Here is a 23,307-nt window from a genome sequence, read left to right as displayed (position 1 = left end):
AATCATTTTTCTTTTGTCATCTACTAAAGATAATGTTCTTGGCCCTAAAGACATTTTTGCTTGGTTTGCTGCTGTTTCTGGGGGGATTGGGGGAATCATTCCTGCTGGTGCTTGGAAACATAATCTCTGGTAGGCATATATTTCTATCTTGTTTTGTTTTGTTGATATTTTGATTTCATTTTTAAAACTTAGCTTGCTAAGGCAGAACTGCTACATCAATAACATTTGACATTTGAATTGGGAGGGAGCACATTTCACTTGGCAGACAAATCCCTGCTTCTGGCCCCATCTGATCACCATTGTTCCTCCTCTTCAGACAGAGGTAGGAATCCTTCCCTTTGCAGAGCCCATAAAGTCCCTGAGCCCCTTCCTCAGTTCCTGAGGCTTGGGGCAGCTGCTCTTTGCCCAAAGGTCCACAAATATCAACTATGGCGAGGCTCTGCCATCTATTCTGAAGCCCCAAGAGCTCTTCTTGATGGTTTTGTTCTTTTAAATCATCTTTCTCTATTTCTTCACTCTCTCTACTTTGCTTTCTTCTATGTCAGACTTCTTGCTTCTGTTGTTCACTCCAAGCATTTTGTGGGTGTGATACAAGAATTCCTGTTCTTCCATAGTCAGATGAAGGATGGACAGGTTTGCCCCTAGACCTTTCCTTCCTAGACTTGCCTCATGGCATCTGTAGTTCTTGTCATCTTCTGGAAGACATGTGGACATCACAAGAATGGTTCTCTCCATCTCCATGTTCTTCAGATGAACAGAAGATGGAGAAAAGCTTCCACCTTGACCTTTCCCCCTGTTGCTTTCTCTGAACCTGAAATCAGAATAAACACATTTTCCTAAAACCCTTTAAACTGGGAGCTTATCCTGCTTTCTTGCTCACATTAAACCAGCACTAGTTGTCACCCAGAATTTCTTACAGTTTGCGAAGTGCATAGTGTTTGTACAAATGTCTCACTGCAGGATTTTAAGACTGCTTTAATCATTGTTTAATATGGTATTTTCTGAAGTGGCAGGATTTGTTCTGAATTATTATTATTGTTAAATATAGCTGTCCACTCCATACATGTAATGCACATGTGAGATATGAAACCACAAGTGAGATGACAAGTGCTGGATGGAAAGAAAAGAGCAAGGAAGACAAAGGAAATCACTTGTTAGATTGCCTGCACAATAATCATGGTTGACATAGTATTTTTTAATTTATATATATTTATTTATTTATTACTTTTTTATTTTAAAACATTTAATGTAGTAACTACATAAAAAAGAAGAAGTGAGAAAGGACATAGTGGATGGAAAATAAAATATAAATAAACAGAGAATGTACAATTGTCATAAAATTTAAAATTCATTATTTCATTGATTAAATAACTGAATATATAAAATTAGATTATCATCCTGAAAATAATTATAACTCACTAAACATTAATATTTATATTAATGTCACCACTATTTATTGCTATCTAAAATGTTATAAAAAAGAAAAAATGAAAAAATAAATACTAAAAATAATCAGTTAAGAAACAATATTAAGTTTTAGATTCCCTCCCATTATATCCAACTTGTGATTACATCAAACTATTTATAAAAATTAAAATTGCTTCTGCTTACTATCTTTACATCAAACATTTCTCCCTTAAAAACCAAACCCTGAGTTTGCCTTGTTGTGTGATATGTAATGTATGGGGGAAACCATTCTTACTTAAATCTAATCAGTTTCTACACTGGGTATTAACTGTTAATTTTGTCATTGCTGTGTATTCCCCAACTTTTGTTGCCTGGTCTGATATTGTTGACAAAGTATCTCTTTTCTAATGTTGGACCAAATTTGTCCTCACAGCTGTTAGCATCTATCTTAATATTATTTTTTTAATTGATTTGTTCTGGACAGATGCCTAGTAGAAAAATCTAAAATTTCAATTCAAACTTTGTTTTTAAACTTTTTTGAATAATGCTGTGCATTTCTTTACAGTACTTTTGATTTTTTTTTTACATGACCATGACATATGATAAAATGTTCCTTCTATATCACAGCATTTCCAACATTTATTATTATATCATTTATCTATTTTTGCAATTATGAATGGAGTTATGTACCATCTGTAAAATATTTTCTACCAACTTTCTGCTAAATTACAGCTTGGGATAAATTTTACTGAATTTTTCCATAAGTCCTCCCATTGTTGTAATGTAATTGCTTCTTTAAAATTTTGCATCCACTTTATCATACAGCCTTTTACTGGTTCTGTCTCCAAGTCATATTGAAATAGTAATTTGTACATAATCCAAATAGATGGTCTTGGTTCTGTGTAAGTGTTTCAAATCCTGTCATTTGTCTTAAAAAAGCCTCCTTCTTTCTTGAGGTCGCTTTCTGTTCTTCCAGCAATCTGTAAATACATCATCCTTAGTAAAATTTTGGCTTCGCCAAATAATTTTTGCTATGCCTTTAGTCTGTTTCTAGAGCCTGGATGCACCATATGTAATTACATTTTCTTACAATAATTGTCTCCAGAATAAAAGGCATTTGAGGGTGAAAATAAAGGCAAGATTGCTGTACTTACTGTTGCTTTTGTGGAATTCCATATTCGTATCATGCTCTCTCTTATAATGTGTCCTTTAGAGTTTTTATCTTCTTTTGTGTCCTGATACCATAAATACCTATAAAATCCATTGGCTAAACTGGCACCTTCTAACATTCACATTCTGCTATTCAGGGATTTTATCCACTCGGCTATCCATGACAAACAGTTTACACAGTAGCACAATTTAAGATTTGAGAGTCCACCTCTATCTTTTGAATCTCATTTTTTTTTTTTAATTTTACTCTAGGTTTTTTACCTTTCCAAATTTTGTTAACTAATTTTGCCAATCTTGCAATTTTTTTCCTGGATTAAGGTTGGCGCAAATTGAAATCTATCTATCTTAGGTAATATATTCATTTTAATATTCACAATTGATCCTAACCAGGAAAGTTTTGATTTTTTTCACCTTTCTACATTTTTTAAATTTCTTTCCATAATTATGTCTAATTATTTACTGCCTAACAAACACTGTCCAAAATATTTCACAAGGTCTTTTGTTGACTAGCAACCTGACTCCTTATGGACAAAACTTTCTTTTTCTTGGGATAAGTGTCTCACTTATATCTTTGTTTTATGTATGTCCATTTTATATACTGAGAATTCACCAAATCCTTTAATTGTTTTCATCAGAAGGGAACAGTCTGGAGATACCAAAATCATATAGACCAATTGAATGTTGATGATAAAATGTTTACTACATTATTAGCTGAATGCTTAAAGAAGTATGTTCTGAATATAATACATTTATTATGAATATAATACCTATGGATCAAACAGGTTATATTCCCAAGAGGAACATCAAGTCTTATAATAAATGCAATAGAATATATCAATTAAAAAAAGGGAGGGAGCAGCAATAATTTTGGAGGATGGAGAAAAAGCATTTGACAATTTGGGATAGCCATTTCTACTTGCTGTATTGAATAAAATAAATCCTGGAGAAGAATTTACACCTTGGGTTAAAAGCATATATCAACAGCAAACAGCAAATGTCAAAGCCAGTGGGAAACTTTCTTTAAATTTTTCAATCAATAAAAGTAACCAGAAAAGGATGTCCACTTTCTCCTTTATTATTTGTGATCATTTTAGAAGTATGAGCAAATAAGTTTTGAAAAGATAAACAAATATCAGGCATTAAGAATCAAGGAGAGGAATATAAATTAAAACACTACTTGGATGATGTAGTATTAAGCATTATGCAACCACAACATACAATAAGACAGCTGGTTACCAGTATATTGACAGAAGAACGTCATAAACACAGTTGTGCTGCCCACACCAATACTTGGTTAATTTGCTTCATTGTCCTGCAAGAGAGGAAAACTTATAGGTAACCAGTTCATAAGACTTAATCAAAATTTGGTTGCTTCACATGTGACATTTTTAGACCTATTTATTTCCCCAAGTGTAAAATAAAAATATAAATGCAATTAACAGGGGTGTGGAAACATGGATGTCACATCATTACACTAGTTCAAGAAGGAACTCTTTTGATCGTGCATTAGATGGCCAACCTCTGATTGTAACAATCAAAGAACAGATTAAGTAACTTGAGTTTGGAGCCCCCATACCAGTCTTACCTTGAAAGACTCATCTAGTGGAACAACATGCAGAAAATGTCAACCTTCATTAAACTGAGACACCAAGTGGGGATCAGTAAAGACTGCTGAAAATTGTGAAGACCAAAGCTTTCTCAGGGATTTCAGAAGTGAAATACACATTTAGAAGTTTGAAGTTTAAACAACAGAATCTAGGTAATTTCCTAGCTATTTTCCAGTGGAGCGGGGGGGAGAAACCAAAAGTAATAAGTTGCTGTGCAAATTCAAAAACAAAAGTATAAGTAACAAACTGAGATAAGCAGTTGTCAATGGGAAAAAATAATATTTTGACAAGCAGTGATGTGATTTAATGTGATGTAATTCAAATGTAATTTAAACAGAAAGAAGTGATAGCAACATTTTCTTTCTTTTTCTCTAGAAGATCATTATTTGCCAAACGGCATGTACTTTTTCTAATATTTGCAAAATAGTCAGCAGGTTTCTGCTAAGATAATTTATCAAAGAAACACACAGACCATGTGGAGCTGAAAGGGTGATTGTATAGGCCAGCAAACACAAAACAAAATAAGTTGATATTGCCAGAAAAGGGATTCTGACTGATTTCTTCATGGAGCTTCGAAGCACAAATATAGACACCACATTTAATAAGCCCAACAAGGCTATATCTCTGCTTTTTTCCTCTTCAAAGACATCCATCAGATTGTAAAACCCAACATAGTTAATAACACAGCGTAACACTCATTCATATGATTGTCTGAGCTTCAAAGGTGAAGAGGAGAAAGGTGACTTTAGGCTCTCCTAAGTCAGGGATACTGGAGGGCAGCGTAGCTTCCTTTGTTCAAGCCACAGAGATTGCATTTCCAAGGTGTGGATGAGGATGGGTTGAGGCCAGGCATGTTGTCTCTTTCGTTGACAAAAACTATCTACCAGTTGCATAGCAAGCAGAAATGCAAGCAGTACAGTCTTTTCTGTCCGCAAGGTGTGTTAATGGTTGGATAATACATAGCTTTGCATGGTAGAAAGAACGTGTGGAAAATAGCTGGAAAACTAGAAAATTAGAGTTAGGAGGTTAACTTTTATAAGAAAGTATTCTTGAGGCTGGCATTGATGTGAAAGGAAAATGAAGATAAGATTTATTTAGAAAATAACCTGGTGATGGAAAAGCCTGAGTTACTTAAGTCTGTCTACTTACTTATGGAGAGAGAGTGAGCCAGCTAAGTAGCTGAACTGCACAGGTTAGGGACAGAAGAGAAAAGAAGATTGAACTGAGAAAGTAAGGAAATGATGGAAGGCCTGAGAATGTCAGGGAGACTAATAGGAGACATGTGGTGTAGAAGCGTGTGAAGGAAGTCTATTTGACAAGGAAAGGAGATAACTGCTAACCTTCTCTTGGCTAACCATCTCTACATCTGTTGCCCCTTAGTGCAGAAAGCTGGTGCATGCCAAGTTGAATCTCAACATTGATGGACAAAAGTATAATAATAATAATAATAATAATAATAATAATAATAATAATAATAATAATAGCAAAATCACACAGTATTTTTTGACTCATGATACCAGCCTGTAAATATTGTAGACACCAATGGGGTGGAGGTCTATGCTAGTTTAGGTAATGGCAGGAAAACATTGGTTTCACAAGAAAATATTATTAAAGATGAAGGTCTTGCCATGAAGAACTGGTTAGTTGTGGCAATACTACCTGAGAAATGAGTTTAAAAAAAAAAAAATTATCCAGGCCCAAAGTACAGATAGGAAACTGATGCCACTTTTTTCTTTCTCCTACCTGTCAACCCTGCAGGTCAGCCCCACCCCAGGGTGTATCCGTGCATTAATGAAGATGTTGTACTGCCCTTATTGCCGGGGACTTCCCACTGTGAAACCTTGCAGTAACTACTGTCTCAATGTAATGAAGGGCTGCCTTGCAAACCAGGCGGATTTGGATACAGAATGGAATCTCTTCATAGGTAAGAGTGGGGTGAAAGAGGGAGGAGGGGAAAGTAATCTGTAAAACTTTATGACAAGTTCAAACCAGCATTTGCCAGATTGAAAATAGGACATGTTGACAGAATGCCTTTATTCAGTTGTCATTCACAAGCTTTGATCAAAGTTTCTGTAGCTCCACCTGGGAGCTATTTTCATGAAATCTCTCTTTGTGGGATGTTGAAGTCCGTAAGCAAAATTCCACCTTGTTGGTGTAAAACATGCTCAAAAATGTAGGCTGCATTTCTGATTCAGTAGGAGACAGAGGGACAGGGTGGAGGGAGGGGAGGAAGACAGTGACAAAGACTAAATTCTGTGCATTTCACATTAAAGTTTCATGTTCAGCTGCCAGATGCAAGAATAAAGACTGCATAGTCCTTGGTCCCTTCTTTGCCTAAATCCACTGTGATTGGAAATAGGGAAAAGCCATTTGACCAGCAAAATCTTCTAAGGCAAATGTTAAAATATTCCAGATTTATTCCTTCTGGACAACAAGAAGAAGGGATTCCATTCCATTTCCAGACAGTTGTGTGGTCTGCTGTACCTCACACAATTTGGAAGGGTGTCCCAAAAGATATGAAATTTACCAATAGTCCAGGAAGTCTAAGAAATGGCTCAACTGCAAAGTCACAGAAAGTAATCACAATATGACAAACGATTAAAAAAGGAAGAAAAGGAGTTGATATGAATGTGCACACCCCTCATCTGACTACGTGCATCTACTCCTGACACATTAAAAAAAAAACCCTACTTGTGAAACAGTTTTCCTTTCTAAATAAATCTTAAATGGCTGAGCAGTTTTGATTAGTTTTTCCACTCCCTCTCAAGGACACAAATAAAAATTAATTCTCTTGAAGTGTCTGTCTAATCTTTTTTTTCCTTTTTCCAGTACCTTGGAATGAAATACATATACAATAAGCAATACAGCAGAAGGGAACCCCCCCCCCCCCGAAAAAGGCAGAAAAATACTTGTCACCTTTATTTTGACCAAAAAAAAAAAAAGCACAGGAGAATTGGTTTAGTCTACAAAAAACTGAGAATGACTGTACATATTTAGGAATCATTGAAAATATATTGAGGGCTGGAAAAAGAGGTGAGAGAAGGCACAGTGAGGAAACATGGAGAATACTTATAAGAAAAAAAAATAATATTTACAATGAGGATTTTTTAAAAAAACATGCATATAGTTATTTGGTCTTTAGGTCATCCATTACTGAACTCCATCAGGAATGTACACAAGTCCTTTACATTCTCAGTTATCCCCAGATGCACCGTTTTGAACTCCAGTAATTCAAGGATTTTCAGATCAGTTGTGCTCCCTGAAGCACAACTGTAGAGGGAAACTTAATCTATCAGGTTCCACAGTTGCACAGATTCCATCCACTTGATGAGGTGATGAGAGTCCCTATTAAGTAACTGTTATAACCTGGAAAGGGTATATGTTAGGTCTGTGAAGTCCTTTGGATTCAGCTCCAAAATCATGCTTCAGAGCATACAGTATAGAAGTGAGAATGTAGTTGCTGCCACAACATTCCAGGAAAAGGCTGAGTTGCTTTAAAGAGTTGCAAACAGATCTAATGTTCACACTGCCACAGAGAGTCAGGGATATGACCTTGAGGGAAGTAGGCAAGAACCATTATGTAAGCAAAGATAGCTAAAACTTTCCTTAAGTCCTGGGAAAAACAACAGTATTTGGAAGAGACTCAGGCAAGCTCTTCCCTGATTCACTCTAATATACATAAGAGGGAGAGGAGGTATAGGTAGCCCTTGTTTAACAACCACTCATCCAGTGACTGTTCAAATTTACAGTGGTGCTGAACAATGCTACTTATGTCCAGCCCTCGAAGTTCTGGCCATTCCAGCATCCCTGTGGTCACGTGATCGCAATCTCACACTTGGCTCACATGACAGTTGCAGCATCATGCGGTCACAGGATCACCATTTCCGACCTTCCCTGCCAGCTTCCAACAAGCAAAGTCAATGGGGAAGCCAGCAGAGAAGGTCGCAAGTTGCTCCTGTAAGTTGCTCCCATTCCCACTGCTTTCCCATGTGCCTCCCGCCCTCTGCAGCACCCACCCCCTCCCTGGCCGCACTCTTACTGCACCATAGCAGCCACCCCCTCCTCCCAGTTGCACTCACCTGCCCGCTGGCCTGCTTACGAGCCTCCTGGCACTTGCAACTTCCTGCCAGCTTCCCCGTTGACTTTGCTTGTTGGAAGCTGGCAGGGTGTCACAAGTCACAATCACATGAGGTCCTCGCTTAACAACCCATGATCATCGTTTAATGATGACAACAGGGAATGCCAGGATTGCCATCACTAAGCTATGCAATCACGTGACATCGCAGTTTATAACCACATCGCTTAGTGATAGAAATTCCGGTCCCAATTACCATTGTTAAGCAAGGACTACCTGTAAAGCACAATCAGGCTTATAAGATTCTGTTATTATAGCCTATTTCAATAAAGTAGAGCTCTAATCTTCCTGTGGAATCCATTTCCTGATCTGGTCTACCTCACAGGCTGACACATGCCCTGAAGTACTCCTCTGAGTTCCAAAGCAGCTAGGGAGTTCACGATCACCATGAGAACCATGGGTTTGTCGCAGGATATCATTGGCCCACACATTGCTGCCCACACATTACCCTGTACTTGGAGCAGATGAGATAGGATTCGGTTCAGGGGACATCTCCATCAACCTCTTCTCGTGCACAGATCATTTTCTCGTGACTGAAGGATTAACTGAAACAACCTGTCTCTGTAGCAAGGAGGGACCAATTAAGAGGCTCAATCCAGGTCTGATGGTTACAAACAGCTCTTGGGAACTACTGGGAAACTTGCACTGGCCCAGAATGCAGCAGCCCATGTGCTTACTAGCCAGACGTAGTACCGCCATGTTACATCAGTGCTGTGGGAACTGCACTGGTTGCCAGTGTGTTTCCAAATGGCCATGCCTCAGAGCCTGGGGATCTGTGGTACCACCTTTTCCATATAGATTCTGCCCATCCAGTCTGGATGGCCAGAGTGTGTCTAGGAGTCCTCACCTACTGGAAGTGCAATGAGAGGGAACCTGACAGTGGGTGTTCCTCCTTTGGAACAGCCTGTCTCCTGAGGCAAGGATGGTCCCCATTTTCATGGCCTTCCAGAGGCTGGTAAAAACCTGACTTTTCCAGAAAGCCTTTGGGGCTGACTACAGAGTCACAGGCTCCTGCATATTTGTAATTGTAGTTTTAATTATTCCATATAGTGTATTATTTATTATTGTTATTCTAATACCTGTAAATCAACTAGAACTCACTAGGATGGAGGCCCTGGAATGAATGGATGCCTACGGTCAAATCTGACAAAGTTTCAGACTGGCCAATCCTGTACAACCGCCACTGACCTTGAGACAAAGAAACAAGTGGGTACAGCAATGTGTCTATTAGACCTCCTTCAGCAATCCTAAAAATGATTATTTCTAGACATTTGTTCCAGTCTTTTCAGAAGTATAAACTCAGGCTGGATGTCATACATATGCAAGTCAGGCAAATATTTTATTTGGATGTTATGATTGGCAGTGCTTCTGGCTTGTCCAGATAAATACCATGGTGATCTACACATTTGGCAACGTATTAAGGGAGGGTTTGTTTTTTTTTCCTGTAGTTCTTTATCCTTTTATATGGAAAATAATATGAATTATAAGTAGACCAATTGGTTAAATCAAAAAATTCTTTTATGTTAATAAGCAAGATATGTTCCCTTTTAACATCTGTATAAAGGAACCAGTTGCAGTTATTTGAAGATTTTCTCCATACTGTGCCAATCATGTGAGGCTACATAGGTTTGTACCAATGTATGGATTGATTATTGACAGGATAAGGGCCAATAATTTGAGGTTGAATGCCACAACTGCAGCATATGTTTCCGGTCCAACATAGATGATTCTGAGTTTCAGGAAGAGGTTGTAAATTGGTTCTACTAACATAGAAATGAAAATTGGCTTTAGAATAGAGCAGTGTTTCTTGACCTCAGCAACTTGAAGATGTGTGGACTTCAACTCCCAGAATTTCCCAGCCAGCATGGCTGGCTGGGAAATTCTAGAAGTTGAAGTCCGCACATCTTCAAGTTATAGAGGTTGAGAAACACTGGACTAGAGTATTCCTTGGTCCACTGAGCATTACAGTGATTTCAATAGTCCTCCTTATAGCAGCTATTCATTCTTAAAGATGAAACTATTTCTGCATATTCATTAGTACACAGGAAATACCCTGGTGGGCTATTTTATGTATTTTCTGCCTTTTATTGCTATACATTGATGCTGCTACACCCTTTTATTTTCTAATGCATTGGGATTTTGCATTTTGTGTATCTTCCCAGAGTCATAAGATGGAAGGCAGCATGAAAATATTGTCAATAGGGGTAACATTGTCTTAGAACTCTGGAAGGATATAAAATTCTCCTAACCAAACTTGGTTAATCTTGAAAAGGTTAAATAGGATCAAAAAGGACATGGATGACCAGGAAGTATCAGGACAGAGTGGAAAGTTTAAAAATATAGAAAAAGACAAAAACAAACTAATTTCCTATTGTTCCAAAGGAACATCCACATGTCCATGTGGTCACCAGAAGGTTAATTCAAGGGAGACATTACATGCTATTAGAGTAAAGACTGTGATTATTATCATATTGTCCAGCTATTTGGGGAATTAAATGTTGTTTCATCATATTTTCCAGGACTACTAGCAACTTTGTAAAACATTTTCAAAACTGTAGACAATCTATTTCTGTCAGAAAGCTGTCAAGCTCCTTCTAATAATAAAGTTTCTATGTAATTTCCTCATACAGCACAAGCTGAACTAAAATGAAGATTGTACAGCACTACTGAGCTATGAATAATCAGTCAGAATGTCACTTCTGAAGCTTGTGTTGGAAACTAGGCACAAGCGGGGGAGTGCGCATTAATTGGGCTTAGGGAAAGGTGGTAATATTTATCCTCTCCCTCAGCTCAAGCAAGACTTTATTTTTTTTCTGCTTAATTGTGTGTGCCAAGACCTAACAGGTGGTAACTATCCTGAATTCTTGTAGATAGCTTTCATTTAATTATTGGCAGAGATTGAGAGATCACTGAGAAAACAAATGTTCTGCCTGTGGTACCACACAGTCTTACAAGATTATCCAAGTCCCCATCTTACACATTTTCTGTCTGCAGAAAATGTAGAGTTCACACTGAATCTGGCTGCTGGCAAGAGGGTTCCCAGCCTGATCTTATTTATCTGGTTGGTTGTTTGCTCGATTTGTATCTTGCCTTTCATTCAGGAGCTTAATGCAGCATACATACACAGCCCCTCTCCCATTTTCCCCACAACATCTCTGTAATGTAATTGGACTCAGAGAAAGTCATTGGCCCAGTCACCCATGGTCGAGGACGAATCTGAATCTGAGTCGCTCCGGTGCTAGTCTAACATCTTAACCATGATACCACATTGGCTTTCACATGACTTGTCCAGGACAGAAAATGTAAGGCTTTGCATGAAACAATGGAAGAAAATCAGACATTTTACAGTGGCTGAGATCCACGTATGTAAATACATTCGCCTATTTTAAAGTATTTGCCTTTTTCAGAAATAATTCCTCATCCTAATCCCCATTTAAAAATATGGAGATTTTTAAAGTGAAAAAAATGTAGCTCATTGCGGAGAAAGCTTCCGTGTTCTGATAAATTATGGCTCCAGAAAAATTGCTGACCTCCCCACGTAAAGTAATGTAATTTACTCTGGAATGGAATTCTCTGTCTGTTTAAGCCAGTGTTTCACAACCTCAGCAACTTTAAGATGCAGGGACTTCAACTTCCAGAATTGTAGGAGTTGAAATCCACACATCTTAAAGTTGCTGAGGTTGAGAAACACAGGTTTAAGTTATTCTGCTCCCAAGGAAGTAGACCAACCATCAGCAGAACAAGGCTGGCAGAGTGAAGGAGACAATCTGGACAGTAGAATTCAGCTGCCTTATAAGGACCCCAAATGATTACTTTCTGAAGACATTATTATTGTAACTTTCCTGACACAGATGGAGGTAAATGCTGTGGGCATTTCTCTTTCATGTGTCTCTTTGGGTTTTGTACACTTTGACCCAAATGAAGGGTTGCATTTGTTGTTTTGCCTCAGGCAGCAAATGGGTTTCAGAGTTACTGAGTCACGAGTAAAGAAAAGCTTGGGGATTTCATCTAAGATCCCAAAGGAAAATCCAGCATTCCAATATGGAGTCTCTCCATCTCTTTTATAATTATGTATGTATATATTTGAATGAAATTAGCATCAGGCTTCCCACAATCAGTTAATTAAAATTTGGTAGGATTTCCTTGGGATTAATAAAATAGCCTTAGGATTTTCTCTAGTTCCCAGACTCAATTTGCCAATTCCTGATTTAATTTCTAAATATATAAGTCAATGTTCTTATTTGAGTTACTTGTCCACAAATTCCTCAGGGCAGGTTTGTTTGCTGGTGGAAAGATAGTTTTCTTTCAGCTTGACTCTTAGTGATTCCATGGCCATATCTGTCCAATTATCTTGGCAACAATACAGAATTTCTTTTTTTGCCCTCTAAATCTAGTTTACAGTGCTGGTATTCTCCAGTGGTCTTCCAAGCGCTACTAGATCCACGCCAGCTTAGTTTCCCAGCCCAAATAAGGTCAGATGCTACTCCAGTTAGACTGTGCTACAACTTTAAGAAATCCACTCATTAAAGTGAATGTGATTTTGAAGGCTACAACAGCTTTTCTTCAGCCTTACATGGAAGCCAGAAAAAATTGGTCTGCTTTAGAGAATTCTAGAGATGGCCAGTGTTTGTGCAAGCTCTGGAGCACTTCCAGATTATTTTCAAAGCTCTAGTTCATATCAGTACTAGAATAGCTGACTCTCTGATGCTTTCATCCAGGACAAAGTTGTCAGCAACTCAAGGTTTCTGGAAGGACCATGCTTGACAGAGGTAATTTCTCAAACAGACATCAGGATAATTAAGTCCCTGTCACTACTGTTTCATGCCTCTTTGAAATATTAGCAACTGGCTTTTGGAAAACATCATCCACATCTTCTTGGTTCAGCAGCAGTAGCAGATGCCAACAATGGCATGGCTTTTATTTGTTCCTCCACTATTTTAACACTACTACCTAGATAATTCAGTTGGCTTTTTAAACAGGAGTGAATACTTTAAGATACCGTACTACTCCTCTTCCATTTCTAACACTTCTGTTCATTTTGACTAATTGTATAAGTTTGCTTCAGTTGCTATATTCTAGTCATGGTCCAATTATTCCAGTCAGGTCTCCATTGTGCCTATTCAAATACTTTTGCTTTCCTGTACAGGTAGTCCTCGACTTACGACCACAGTAGGGACTGGAAAATTCATTGTTAAGCAGTGCAGCCATTAAGCAAGGCATCATGTGACTGCACTTGATTTTATGACATTTTTTGTGGTGTCGTTAAGTAAATCACACAGTTCCCCATTGATTTTGCTTGTCGGAAGCCAGCTGGGAAGGTCGCAAATGGCGATCATGTGACCCCGGGATGCTGCAATTGTAAATACATGCCGGGTTGCCAAGCACCTGAATTTTGATCATGTGACCACAGAGACACTGCAATGATCGTAAGTGTAAGGACTGGTTGTAAGTCACTTTTCTCAGTGCCATCGTAACTTCAAATGGTTGCCAAACAGTTGTAAATTGAGGACTACCTGTATTAGAAGTTCAAACTTATATTGTTTATTTCTGATTCTCTGAACATCAGTACATAGACATCACAGGTCATAATTTCAGAAGTCAACGTTCTTCTTGATTTTTCATTGAATGCCTTAATAGGCCCAATTCACTCATTCTTCTGTATTATCTAACATATATCTATGTTTGATTCCACACTGTAGAATACATCTCAAAGTTCAGAAAAGCAGCATACCTATTACAGTTTAAGTATATTTTTCATTGTTAAAACAAATGAAACAACTAAACAATTTTCTCTTGGAAACTACAGAAAGAGTCCGGTTGCATCAAATGCTTGAAAGGAACATCTTCTGCATAAAAAGAACTTTAGTGGCACTCCAGATATTCACTGAATCCTGCCCATTACCTTCTTTCTTACTTTTTTCTCTCATGGCTTCTACAAAGAATGCTTTAAAGTAATGTTTGACTCTAATTCTGAGTGTGTTTCATATGTTTTATTTATGCTGTTTGAGAATAAATTTGAGCCTGCCTTGCATTCAGAAGCTCAAAGAGGCTCCTACATTGCCTTCCCCTCCACCCTGTGGATCACGCTGGACTAAGAGAGGTTAACTGGCTCAAAATCACCCAATGAGTTTCTATCACTGAGTGTGGACTTGAACTTTGGTCTCGTCTCCTCATCTTTATCACTACAACACAGTACAGTAGTTTACCCTGTTAAAAATCTGTTTATCTAGCAAAGCCAGTGTAATTGCTTTCAAAAGTGTATATTTCTTTGACATTAAACAATCCCAAGGAGGCAACAATAAGGAATTCTATACTTCCACAATCTAAATGCCTGCTTTCCTGAATTCGAAATGAGAATAGAAGGCTCACCTTAGAATGAGCCTCCCCAATCAGTTTTTTACAAGCTGTGTCACGTGTCATTTCTAGCATGTGTAAGAAGTTGATTTGTCCAAGTCATAAGGATTCAGCTGATCAACCTTTGCCATTCTGAATATATTGAAAATACATTTCCTGGGATCTTCAGGATGAATTTAAGCTCTTTTAAGAGAATTTGATGCTCTGGTAAGTTTTCCGTAGTTGCTTCTGATTTCAATCACCACTCAATCAGCCTTAGAACCTGAAAAGCAAGTCCATACTGTGTCCTGCTCTTTGGGATAAAGAACTTCAATAACATTTTTATTCATCCTCTGAATTTCCATGTAATCTGATTTTGTAATAATAATATTTTTTTAAAAAAAAATCTATACTAAATTGCCTTTGAATTTCAGCCCAAATGTTTAGACACTCCACCTTTTGCATGCAATTTGAAAACCAGTACTTTTGCTTTTTTAGAGCAATTAAAAGACATGTGCACCTTCAGTACAAGGTGCGTAGAAGGTCAAAAGAAAGGTATTAAGGTACTGCATTCAGAGGGGTTTATTTGTAGGTGACAACATAGAGGATTGAAGTGTGGCTCTTCCATGTACAAATGCCTGATGTTTTAAAAAAGCAAGCACAAAGATAAAACACAGATGTAGACTCAAAGAAAAAAATAATAAAATGATTTACCTTGAAAGAATATCAGGCCCTGAATTTTTCTCTCTGGACGGTTCTCCCAAGATGATTTCAACTGTCACATTTGCCATGTTCTATTGTCAGTCATAGTGAGCAAAATCTGTAGCCATGTCAGATTATTTTTATTGAAGAAGAGCTCTTCAGCTCTTAGTCAACCCTCCACCTCACCCCCCAACTGCATTGCTTTTACGCTGGGTAAATTCTATGGCAAAATATTAATTCGTAGAGGAATGGAACTCTTTCCTTCCTTCCTTCCTTCCTTCCTTCCTTCCTTCCTTCCTTCCTTCCTTCCTTCCTTCCTTCCTTCCTTCCTTCCTTCCTTCCTTCCTTCCTCCCTCCCTCCTCCTTCCTCCTTCCTCCTTCCTCCTTCCTCCTTCCTTTTATCTGTTTGCTTTCCAAAACATATACAGTATATATGGTGAGCCTCTGGGCATGTAATCACCCTACCCACAATAACAGAACAAGGCTATATCAAGCAATTTTGAAAAGCAAAATCAGAGCCTTTCCTTACTTGTAACTTCAAAAAGCACCAACAAGACCCAGCAACCCCACTGTTTTCCCCTAATAACATGATCCTTGCATTATTTAGTTTCCAGCTGAAAAGTTAGCCATTCTTCATGCTATGGATCAGAAACAGTCCATCCTGCTTAAGTGGGCAGGGTTCAGCCACAGCACCAAACCAAGGCCATTTCCTAGCTTTCCTTCAGGGCAGCCAAGCAGGAGACTCCCTTCTGAGTATGGCCATATACATTGGCATGTCTAAAGATGCAGCTCACCCTCTCTCCTCTTAAGGTTTACCCTTTCGGGGTTGGTCCCAAGCTCCTTTCCTTGCCCCTCTCCTTTATAAAATCAAACCCAATGATTATAAAATGATCTGGGTTTTATCATCCTTCTTTAATGCTGTGCTTATCAGCTAAGAAGTTAGTTAGCTGAATACAACCCCCCATTCACATTTCCCAGATCACATCTCCTTTCCTTGGCCTCACCACTGATCATGTGCAGGACAAGTATTGCACTGCAACAATGTCATCTATCAGGACCCGGTGAGCATGCCATCTCTGTCACAGCACCTGACCTCTGGAATGAGGTTCTCCCCAAGGTCCAGATTGCCCCCACTCTGCTGTTGTTTAGAAGAGCCATGAAGACTTGGCTCTTCACAAGGGCCTTTGATGAGGGAGAGTGTGATGGTATGTGGGAATGACCTTAGGAGATAGAAGGAAGACCTGCAGCCTAGGCCATGGTCTGATGAGAGGCAGCTCAGTCCACAGGTGGGGAAAAGCACAGGAAGCATTTCAGAAGGGACCCTCCTTAGTTTTCTGGAGACTAAAAAGAGGAGGGAAGAAATACTTCCAATCTTGCAAGGTTCTATTTAATGTAACCTTACAATAAAGAAAGTGCTGGCGCTCCTGGTTGTGTTTCTTGTCCGGACTACCTCATACAGCTACTGACGAGACTGAGATCCCTCACTTCATTGCACTTGCCATCTTTTATCTTTGATTTTATTATAACTTTTTGCTTGATTGTTGTGAGCTGCCCACTTGCTGAGAGTTGGGAGCATACAAGTTTAATAAATTATTACTATTACTATTATAGACAACAACGTGAAATCCCAGCTGCCCGTTCTTTAGCTGGTGTTGGCCTTCATTTGCACTGAGTTCTTCCCAAGAACCTAGGATGTCATCATGTACTGGTGTAGTATATGTGTGGATCCAAGCAGTGTGGCCTTTTGTAATTGACAGATGGAAATTTTGTAAATGCGCAGATTTTCTAACTGCTGTCCAAGGCTTCTTGTTGTTGTTGTTGTTGTTGTTGTTGTTGTTGTTATATGCTGAGGAACTCAGGAAGAAATGCATTTTTCAAATCTCCTCATTATTTTCAAGTAACTTCCCTTACCTCAGTCTAATCCATTTCATCTTCCAACCTTGGGTTCACATTATCTGGCTTTATATCAAGTACTGTACCACAAGCTTCTAAAAATGGCAAGGAGAGGGGAACAGAAGGCCAAGATTTTTTGTTTAGACCCATACGCAGGAGGCGTTTTTGCACAAAACTGAACTGGTACAAGGCTGGAAGGATGCAAAAGTGAAAGGCAAAGGCAGCAACCCCACTCCTCATTGTTATGGGAGTATGTGACATTCTCTGAGGGGCGGGGAATAGAATAAGGAAAGGGAGGGCAGGGGATGTATTGTCAGATTCACCAGGGGTGACGGCCCATTTTGGCCCTGAGCTGCTACAGACACTGCAGAGCCAGGCAGTATAGGAGGAGATCTGTGTTAATCTGTGATAGCCAAAATTCTGAAAGAGTCTGGTAGCACCTTTTGAGACTAACCATTTCAAGGCATAAGCTTTCGTCTGTTGCTGCTCATAGCTGACAATCTGGAGCGCTGAAATTACAATTCCAAAATGTTTTGCTGACCTAGCAAGAAGTAAGTTGTATATATATGGAGATGGTCTCAGGCAGCAGTTGTCTAAATCAGCCTGTTTCTTGTCCGTGTCCTTTTTGTACCTGTTCATCAATAGATCAGTTCCTTAGATATTAGAGTAAGAGGCAAATATATTCTTCATCTATACCTGTACCAAGGAAAATCAGAAGCTACTCTTTTTTTCTTGTGTTTCTCTTCCCCCCCCCTTTTTTTCTTTTTTTCCTTCTTTTTCCCCCCTTTTTCCTTGATTTTTCTGTATTTTAACTTTTGTGGAAAACTTAATAAAATTTATTTTAAAAAAATCAATAGATCAGTTCTATCCTGCTGGTTTTTTAAAGCACTACATGAAATATTGCATTTAAAACCATATTAAGATACATTTTTAAACATAAAATGTCAAAATACTATACCTATCCATTAACATAGTCTATCTTGAATACAGTATGAATTGTTTTTTGAGTCAAGAAACAAATTGAAACACTTGGATAGGCCCTTAAGATAGTAGATGACTGAATTCCAATTAGCACATTACTTTAAGAAGCACAGATCAGGTCAATTTGTACTGGCGATGGCAAAGATAAAAGTCTTCAGGCATTCTCACGTCAGACAAAGGCCATATGGAATCAAACCTTGCATCTCAGGGTTGTGGGCAGCCATACTCCAATCTTCAGCTCACTAACCCATAGTTCCATAGTTTAACTTGTAGATTTTGAAGTTGGTCTGCAAGTTGAAAGGCCAAATTCCTGTTATTGAAACTAATAGGTATACTAGTGGTTCAATATTCATACTGTCTTCTCTGAATTGTATATTTTATTCCGAGTAGGTTCTTTCCCAGAGAAAATAACTATGTAAAGTAGCAGTAACAGGAAGCATTTTTTCCCATGTGGCATTACTTATCAAGCAGCAGCAAAAAAAGGAACAACACAGAAAAGCCCAACAACATACTGATTTTGATGCACAGTTTGCAAAAAATAAGAATCCAGTGCTATTTCTCATAAATTTTTCATGCAGATCAAAGTTCAAACATAAATGCCTGCCATTTTAAGCTTCCATGGTAATTTTTCTTCTCAAGTTCATGTTGCACTCATGAACATAAGTACATTTCATGCTATGGAGGCAATCTTGCAAAGTGACTTTTATCTTATGAATTATTTATATATGCTCTCCTCTTTCTCCAAGGATTTCAGGACTGCTGTTTAAGAGTTGGCTATGTAATAGGCTCTCATCCAACCCTACTCAATGGTAGACCAAGGTCCCTGCATGGTATTTCATGCACAAATATCTGTTCCCCTATTTCCTTTCTCCCCAGAAGTAGCATCCTACACAGGGCTATTTTCCCCCCACAGGGGTTCCTGGATATGTAGTCCCAGTCTTGTCCTTATCAAAGACAAATGCCTTGTTAAGGTGTGCTTTAAGCTATTCTATCTTGGCCTGGTTAGCTAAGTATTGATATTCGCAAGCAACAGACTAAACAGATTTGAGCTTTTTGAAGAGCTCAGAGAAGGAAGTGTCAGTCTGGATTCACTCTTGGTGTAAGTTGTTGTTCTCTCACAGTTCAAGGCCCAGTTAAGGGTTTAATAAGTCTTAGGTCCACCCATTTGCTGCTGACTGTGTCCAGGATCCTTAAAGTGGCTTTGAGGACTTTCCTTGAATTAGGGGGTAACCTGATTCATCAGACTCTGAATCCTTATTGAAACTTTCCTGGGCTTCTGATTCTGGGAATTGACAACATCTTGTTTTCTTTGTTTGGGACAAGTTTCTGTGATATTTTCATTATCTATAATGCAAAATGCTTCTCTCCCTCTGCTCCAAACTCTTCAGAAGCATTAATGGTGGGACAGATATTTCTTGCTTCCTCTTTTCTGAATACAACCCCGTGGGAAGCTTTAACTGTGAGAAAAGGTGAGAAACTAACTTTTTCTCTGCAACAGTAAATATAGATACTGGATGATGGTAGGGGAACAAGAGAAGCATTTCTCTCCTTCACTGCATTCCTGTGGGTAATGAACACATTATCTAGAATCTGCTAAGCAGTGCCACAGCGTTTCCCCAAAGTGCTACACTTTACTCTTCTTAATAGGAATTAATGGACATCTGCACCATGGTGTGTTGTGCCAGTTTTATGAAATAAAAGGCTAATTCATATGATACAATAAACTGTAAAATAACTTCTTTACTTTTTTTCTAAATTGGAAGTCTTATGCAAATATGTTGCAATGGATTTGATCTGAGATTGTGCCTCAGTAGTGGCTGTACCTAATTATATATTTTTAATTTGGGGAATTGTTGATTTTTCAATGAATAGCTTTCATTATGGTCATTGACCAATACAACATATAGTTTTACAAATCAAATGATAAATCCCAGATAAGAATACAGAAAGAGATTTTATAAAATGAACATAAATAAGAGTATGTGCTATTAGACTAATTGAGGAAAACAGCATACTGGAAAAGAAAACCGAAGCTAAAATACTTTTGTCATGTTAAGACTTCAGAAGCTGATAAGGTACTATGCCTACAAAATGCCTTAATTAATACAATACATAAGCATTAAAATTCTATTTCAATATTACACTTTTTCATTATGTTTCTAAAATTCTAAAATTTGAAGTCCTAAAATATGTAAGGTTAAAACTATTGATTGATTAGTTCCTTTACTGAATTCTATATTAAGACTACAAGTCAGTGCTGGTAATTTGACTTCCATGAGTTCAGTAATGTAATATAATAAAAATCCTAAGAAACCTATCCATCTTTAATGCTCTGAGAGATCTCCATATTCAGCATGCTGTTAGACAGAATGTTGCTACTTGCCAAGTAAGTTTTGAATATTTAACTTCAAGTCGATATTTACATAGATACCATCTGGAGTATTTGGATTTTTTTTTTTTTTTTTTTTGCAAAGTTCTGTGAGTATCTGTGTAAAGGCAGCAGCACAGAAGAACTTGGGCCAGAGTTTCTAATGGCACATCCCTGTATGGGCAGAGACTTTCTTTGTATCTACTAGTGGGACCATATGGTAGAATCAAAATTCAACTGTCGCCAGACATTCTGCATCCTCACCCAAGCCCTATTGTCAACCCTGATCAGGCCTGCCTCCGGGCATAGTGCTGCATTAGGTTCATAGCATACCGCTTGGAAGACTTTTCTTAAAAGCTTGGGTTGGATTGACTCAGGCAACAATCTGCTGACTAGTTGTAAGTCCACTCTATAAAGGATTGGGCTATAGGTTTAGCCACAGAGATGAATGGTGGCTGAAATCTATTGTGTTCTTCTTGTACAGAAAAATGACACAATCGCTGCACTGCTGCTGTGATTGTCTTCTGGGAGACAAGTAAGAAGTTAGCTTTCTGATTCCCATTGGGTTAAAAAAAATCATCCCAAGGTTATTAAAACAAGCCGCCTGATCAAATTTCTGTCCATATGACTGCCCACTCAGGCCTATGGGTCTTTCTGAGAACACCTTAATCTTTTTTTTTTTTTTTTTGGTTACAGATTAGTTCTAAGTGGTGACCCAAACAGAATGAAAGGCCCTGTGATAAAATCACTGCATCATCTGCAGATAGTTTAGTAGCACTATCTGCCTGCCTGCCATGTTTGGTGGGTGGTGTTAATGCTTTTTTCAGATAATAGATAATGGATTTATATAAAAATTGAATAATAAAGGGGCAATACCACAACCTTGTTTGACTCCTGTCCTGGCAGGGTAAAGCTCAGAAAGTTTGCCCTGCTGCACTGCATCTTACTTTCAGTTGGATATTTTCATATATTTTATAGATGAGGTTCAGCAGTAGTTGGTCAACTGATGTACCTCTAAGCTTTTACCAGTCAATAAATGCAGCATATTGGTTAGACTTTGGTTTTACTATATATCTATCCACTAAGTGACTCAACACCAATCACTGCTCTGTTGTTCTTCTGCCTTCTCTGAAGCTGCCTTCAGGTTTAAGGATAAAGATAGTCTCAGATATATTTTACAAATGATAATTCAGTTTTCCATTTGCTGTTAGAGTACACATTTGCATTAGCATTAGGATGAATTTAGATTATTTTAAGAATCAAAACTTAAAGATGAGACCATCCCAAACTTTTAAATATCATTTCAGGGGTAATCCTAATATTTAATGAACACTAAGGCCAAACCCTAAAATTCCCAACAGCAATATTCCAAATCCCTGTGCCATGGAAGCAAATGTGGACAACAATATTCAGGAGATTTTATCAGCATTTGAAGCAGTTCTCTGTGGAGCTATTAGTTCAGGTAAGATTTACTCCACTACAGTGTTTTGGATCAACATGATCAAAACCTACAAGGTGGTTAGTGATTTCATAGCCACACCTTTCATCACAGGCTCATTCAGCTGCCTTTTTGAGGTCACTTTCAACCCTTGCCAGCACTACAGTGTTGTAATGGCTCTTGGGATATTACACACCCTCCATTACTCTGGGCACAGTCTCATAAGCCACAAAAATAAACAGTTTGTGTGAAGACAAATGTCTGGAACAACTAACAGACTGGGGTTTTTTTCCCCCACTATTTCACTTATGTCACATGAATATACCCAATAACATCATTCAGATATCAAATTAACCAATAGGCTGTTTTAACCGTGCTGTGCTGAAGAACTTAAAAAGAAGCCAGTATCCATCCTGTAGATGAACAAAGTAAATGTTGCTTCCTGTGGTTTGTTTTGTTTTGTTTTTGCCTTTTTAAAAACATCCTTGCCTTGGGCCTCTGTGAATTGCTAAAGGACTGGATAAGGAACAAAAACAGACTGGGAATAAACCAGGAAATCACACATCACAGTAAGCCAAAAACAAACCCTCTACTTTATAATTTATCGTAATGTATGTTATCTAGTGCACAACTGGATATACTTTCTTTTCTATTCACACAGCCCACAGAGTCCTAGAAGGGTTTTAGAAACTGAGCTGGAAAAGTAGGCCAGAACTCTAATTTTCTCTTTTAAACAAGAACAGAAGAGATGCAGGAAATTCCTATAAAATGAAATACATTTATGTTATCAACATCGATCCTCCACTATGGACACAAAAACCTGGATGTTAAAATAATAATAATAATAAAAATGATAGGGACCTCATATTATATGGAGATCATCATGTATATGTTTTCTTAACAGAACTGGGGTCTCTCCCTGCTGTAAGATGCAATCTTCAATGTGGTAAATTAATATGAGTGCCAATATTTGGCCCAAGTTAATGAGTTCTTCATGTAACTTTAGATGGAAGTAGCATAAGTGTACATAAGTAGCAGAAGGCTTTATTCTGATTCATTGCTTAATTATTCCTTATTATAATTTTTTTTAATGTGTCTTGTTCTTGAAGTAGACTTGCAGAGAGAGGGGTAGTACCAACACCTCAGTGGAAAAGGATGGGAATGTTCTAATTTATCAGTCTTATTCCCAGGGGATTCAAGTAATTTATTTTAAAATAGATGATTATGTTTTGGAATCACATCTTCTTTCATTTGCTTACAAATCAAAATGCTG

The 23,307-nt window shown here is 38.1% G+C and overlaps 1 protein-coding gene across 2 annotated transcripts in view; it reads left to right on the top strand.

The window, feature by feature from the left end:
- The window catches only part of GPC6 (glypican 6), an 812,403-nt gene that overhangs the window by 594,823 nt on the left and 194,273 nt on the right, over positions 1-23,307 (top strand). For both annotated transcript variants that reach the window (XM_088136457.1, XM_088136458.1), the window contains exon 4: positions 5,943-6,108. In XM_088136457.1, coding sequence (XP_087992583.1) covers positions 5,943-6,108 — 166 coding nt within the window. The remainder of the gene's footprint in view (positions 1-5,942; positions 6,109-23,307) is intronic.

Source organism: Python bivittatus, unplaced genomic scaffold, assembly GCF_059951505.1.
Source record: "Python bivittatus isolate LINGU-HERP-01145 unplaced genomic scaffold, Pbiv_v1 ctg000060_np1212, whole genome shotgun sequence".
Lineage (NCBI taxonomy): Eukaryota > Metazoa > Chordata > Lepidosauria > Squamata > Pythonidae > Python > Python bivittatus.
The sequence above is the reverse complement of the archived record's forward strand: the minus strand, read 5'-3'. Positions and strand labels throughout refer to the sequence as shown.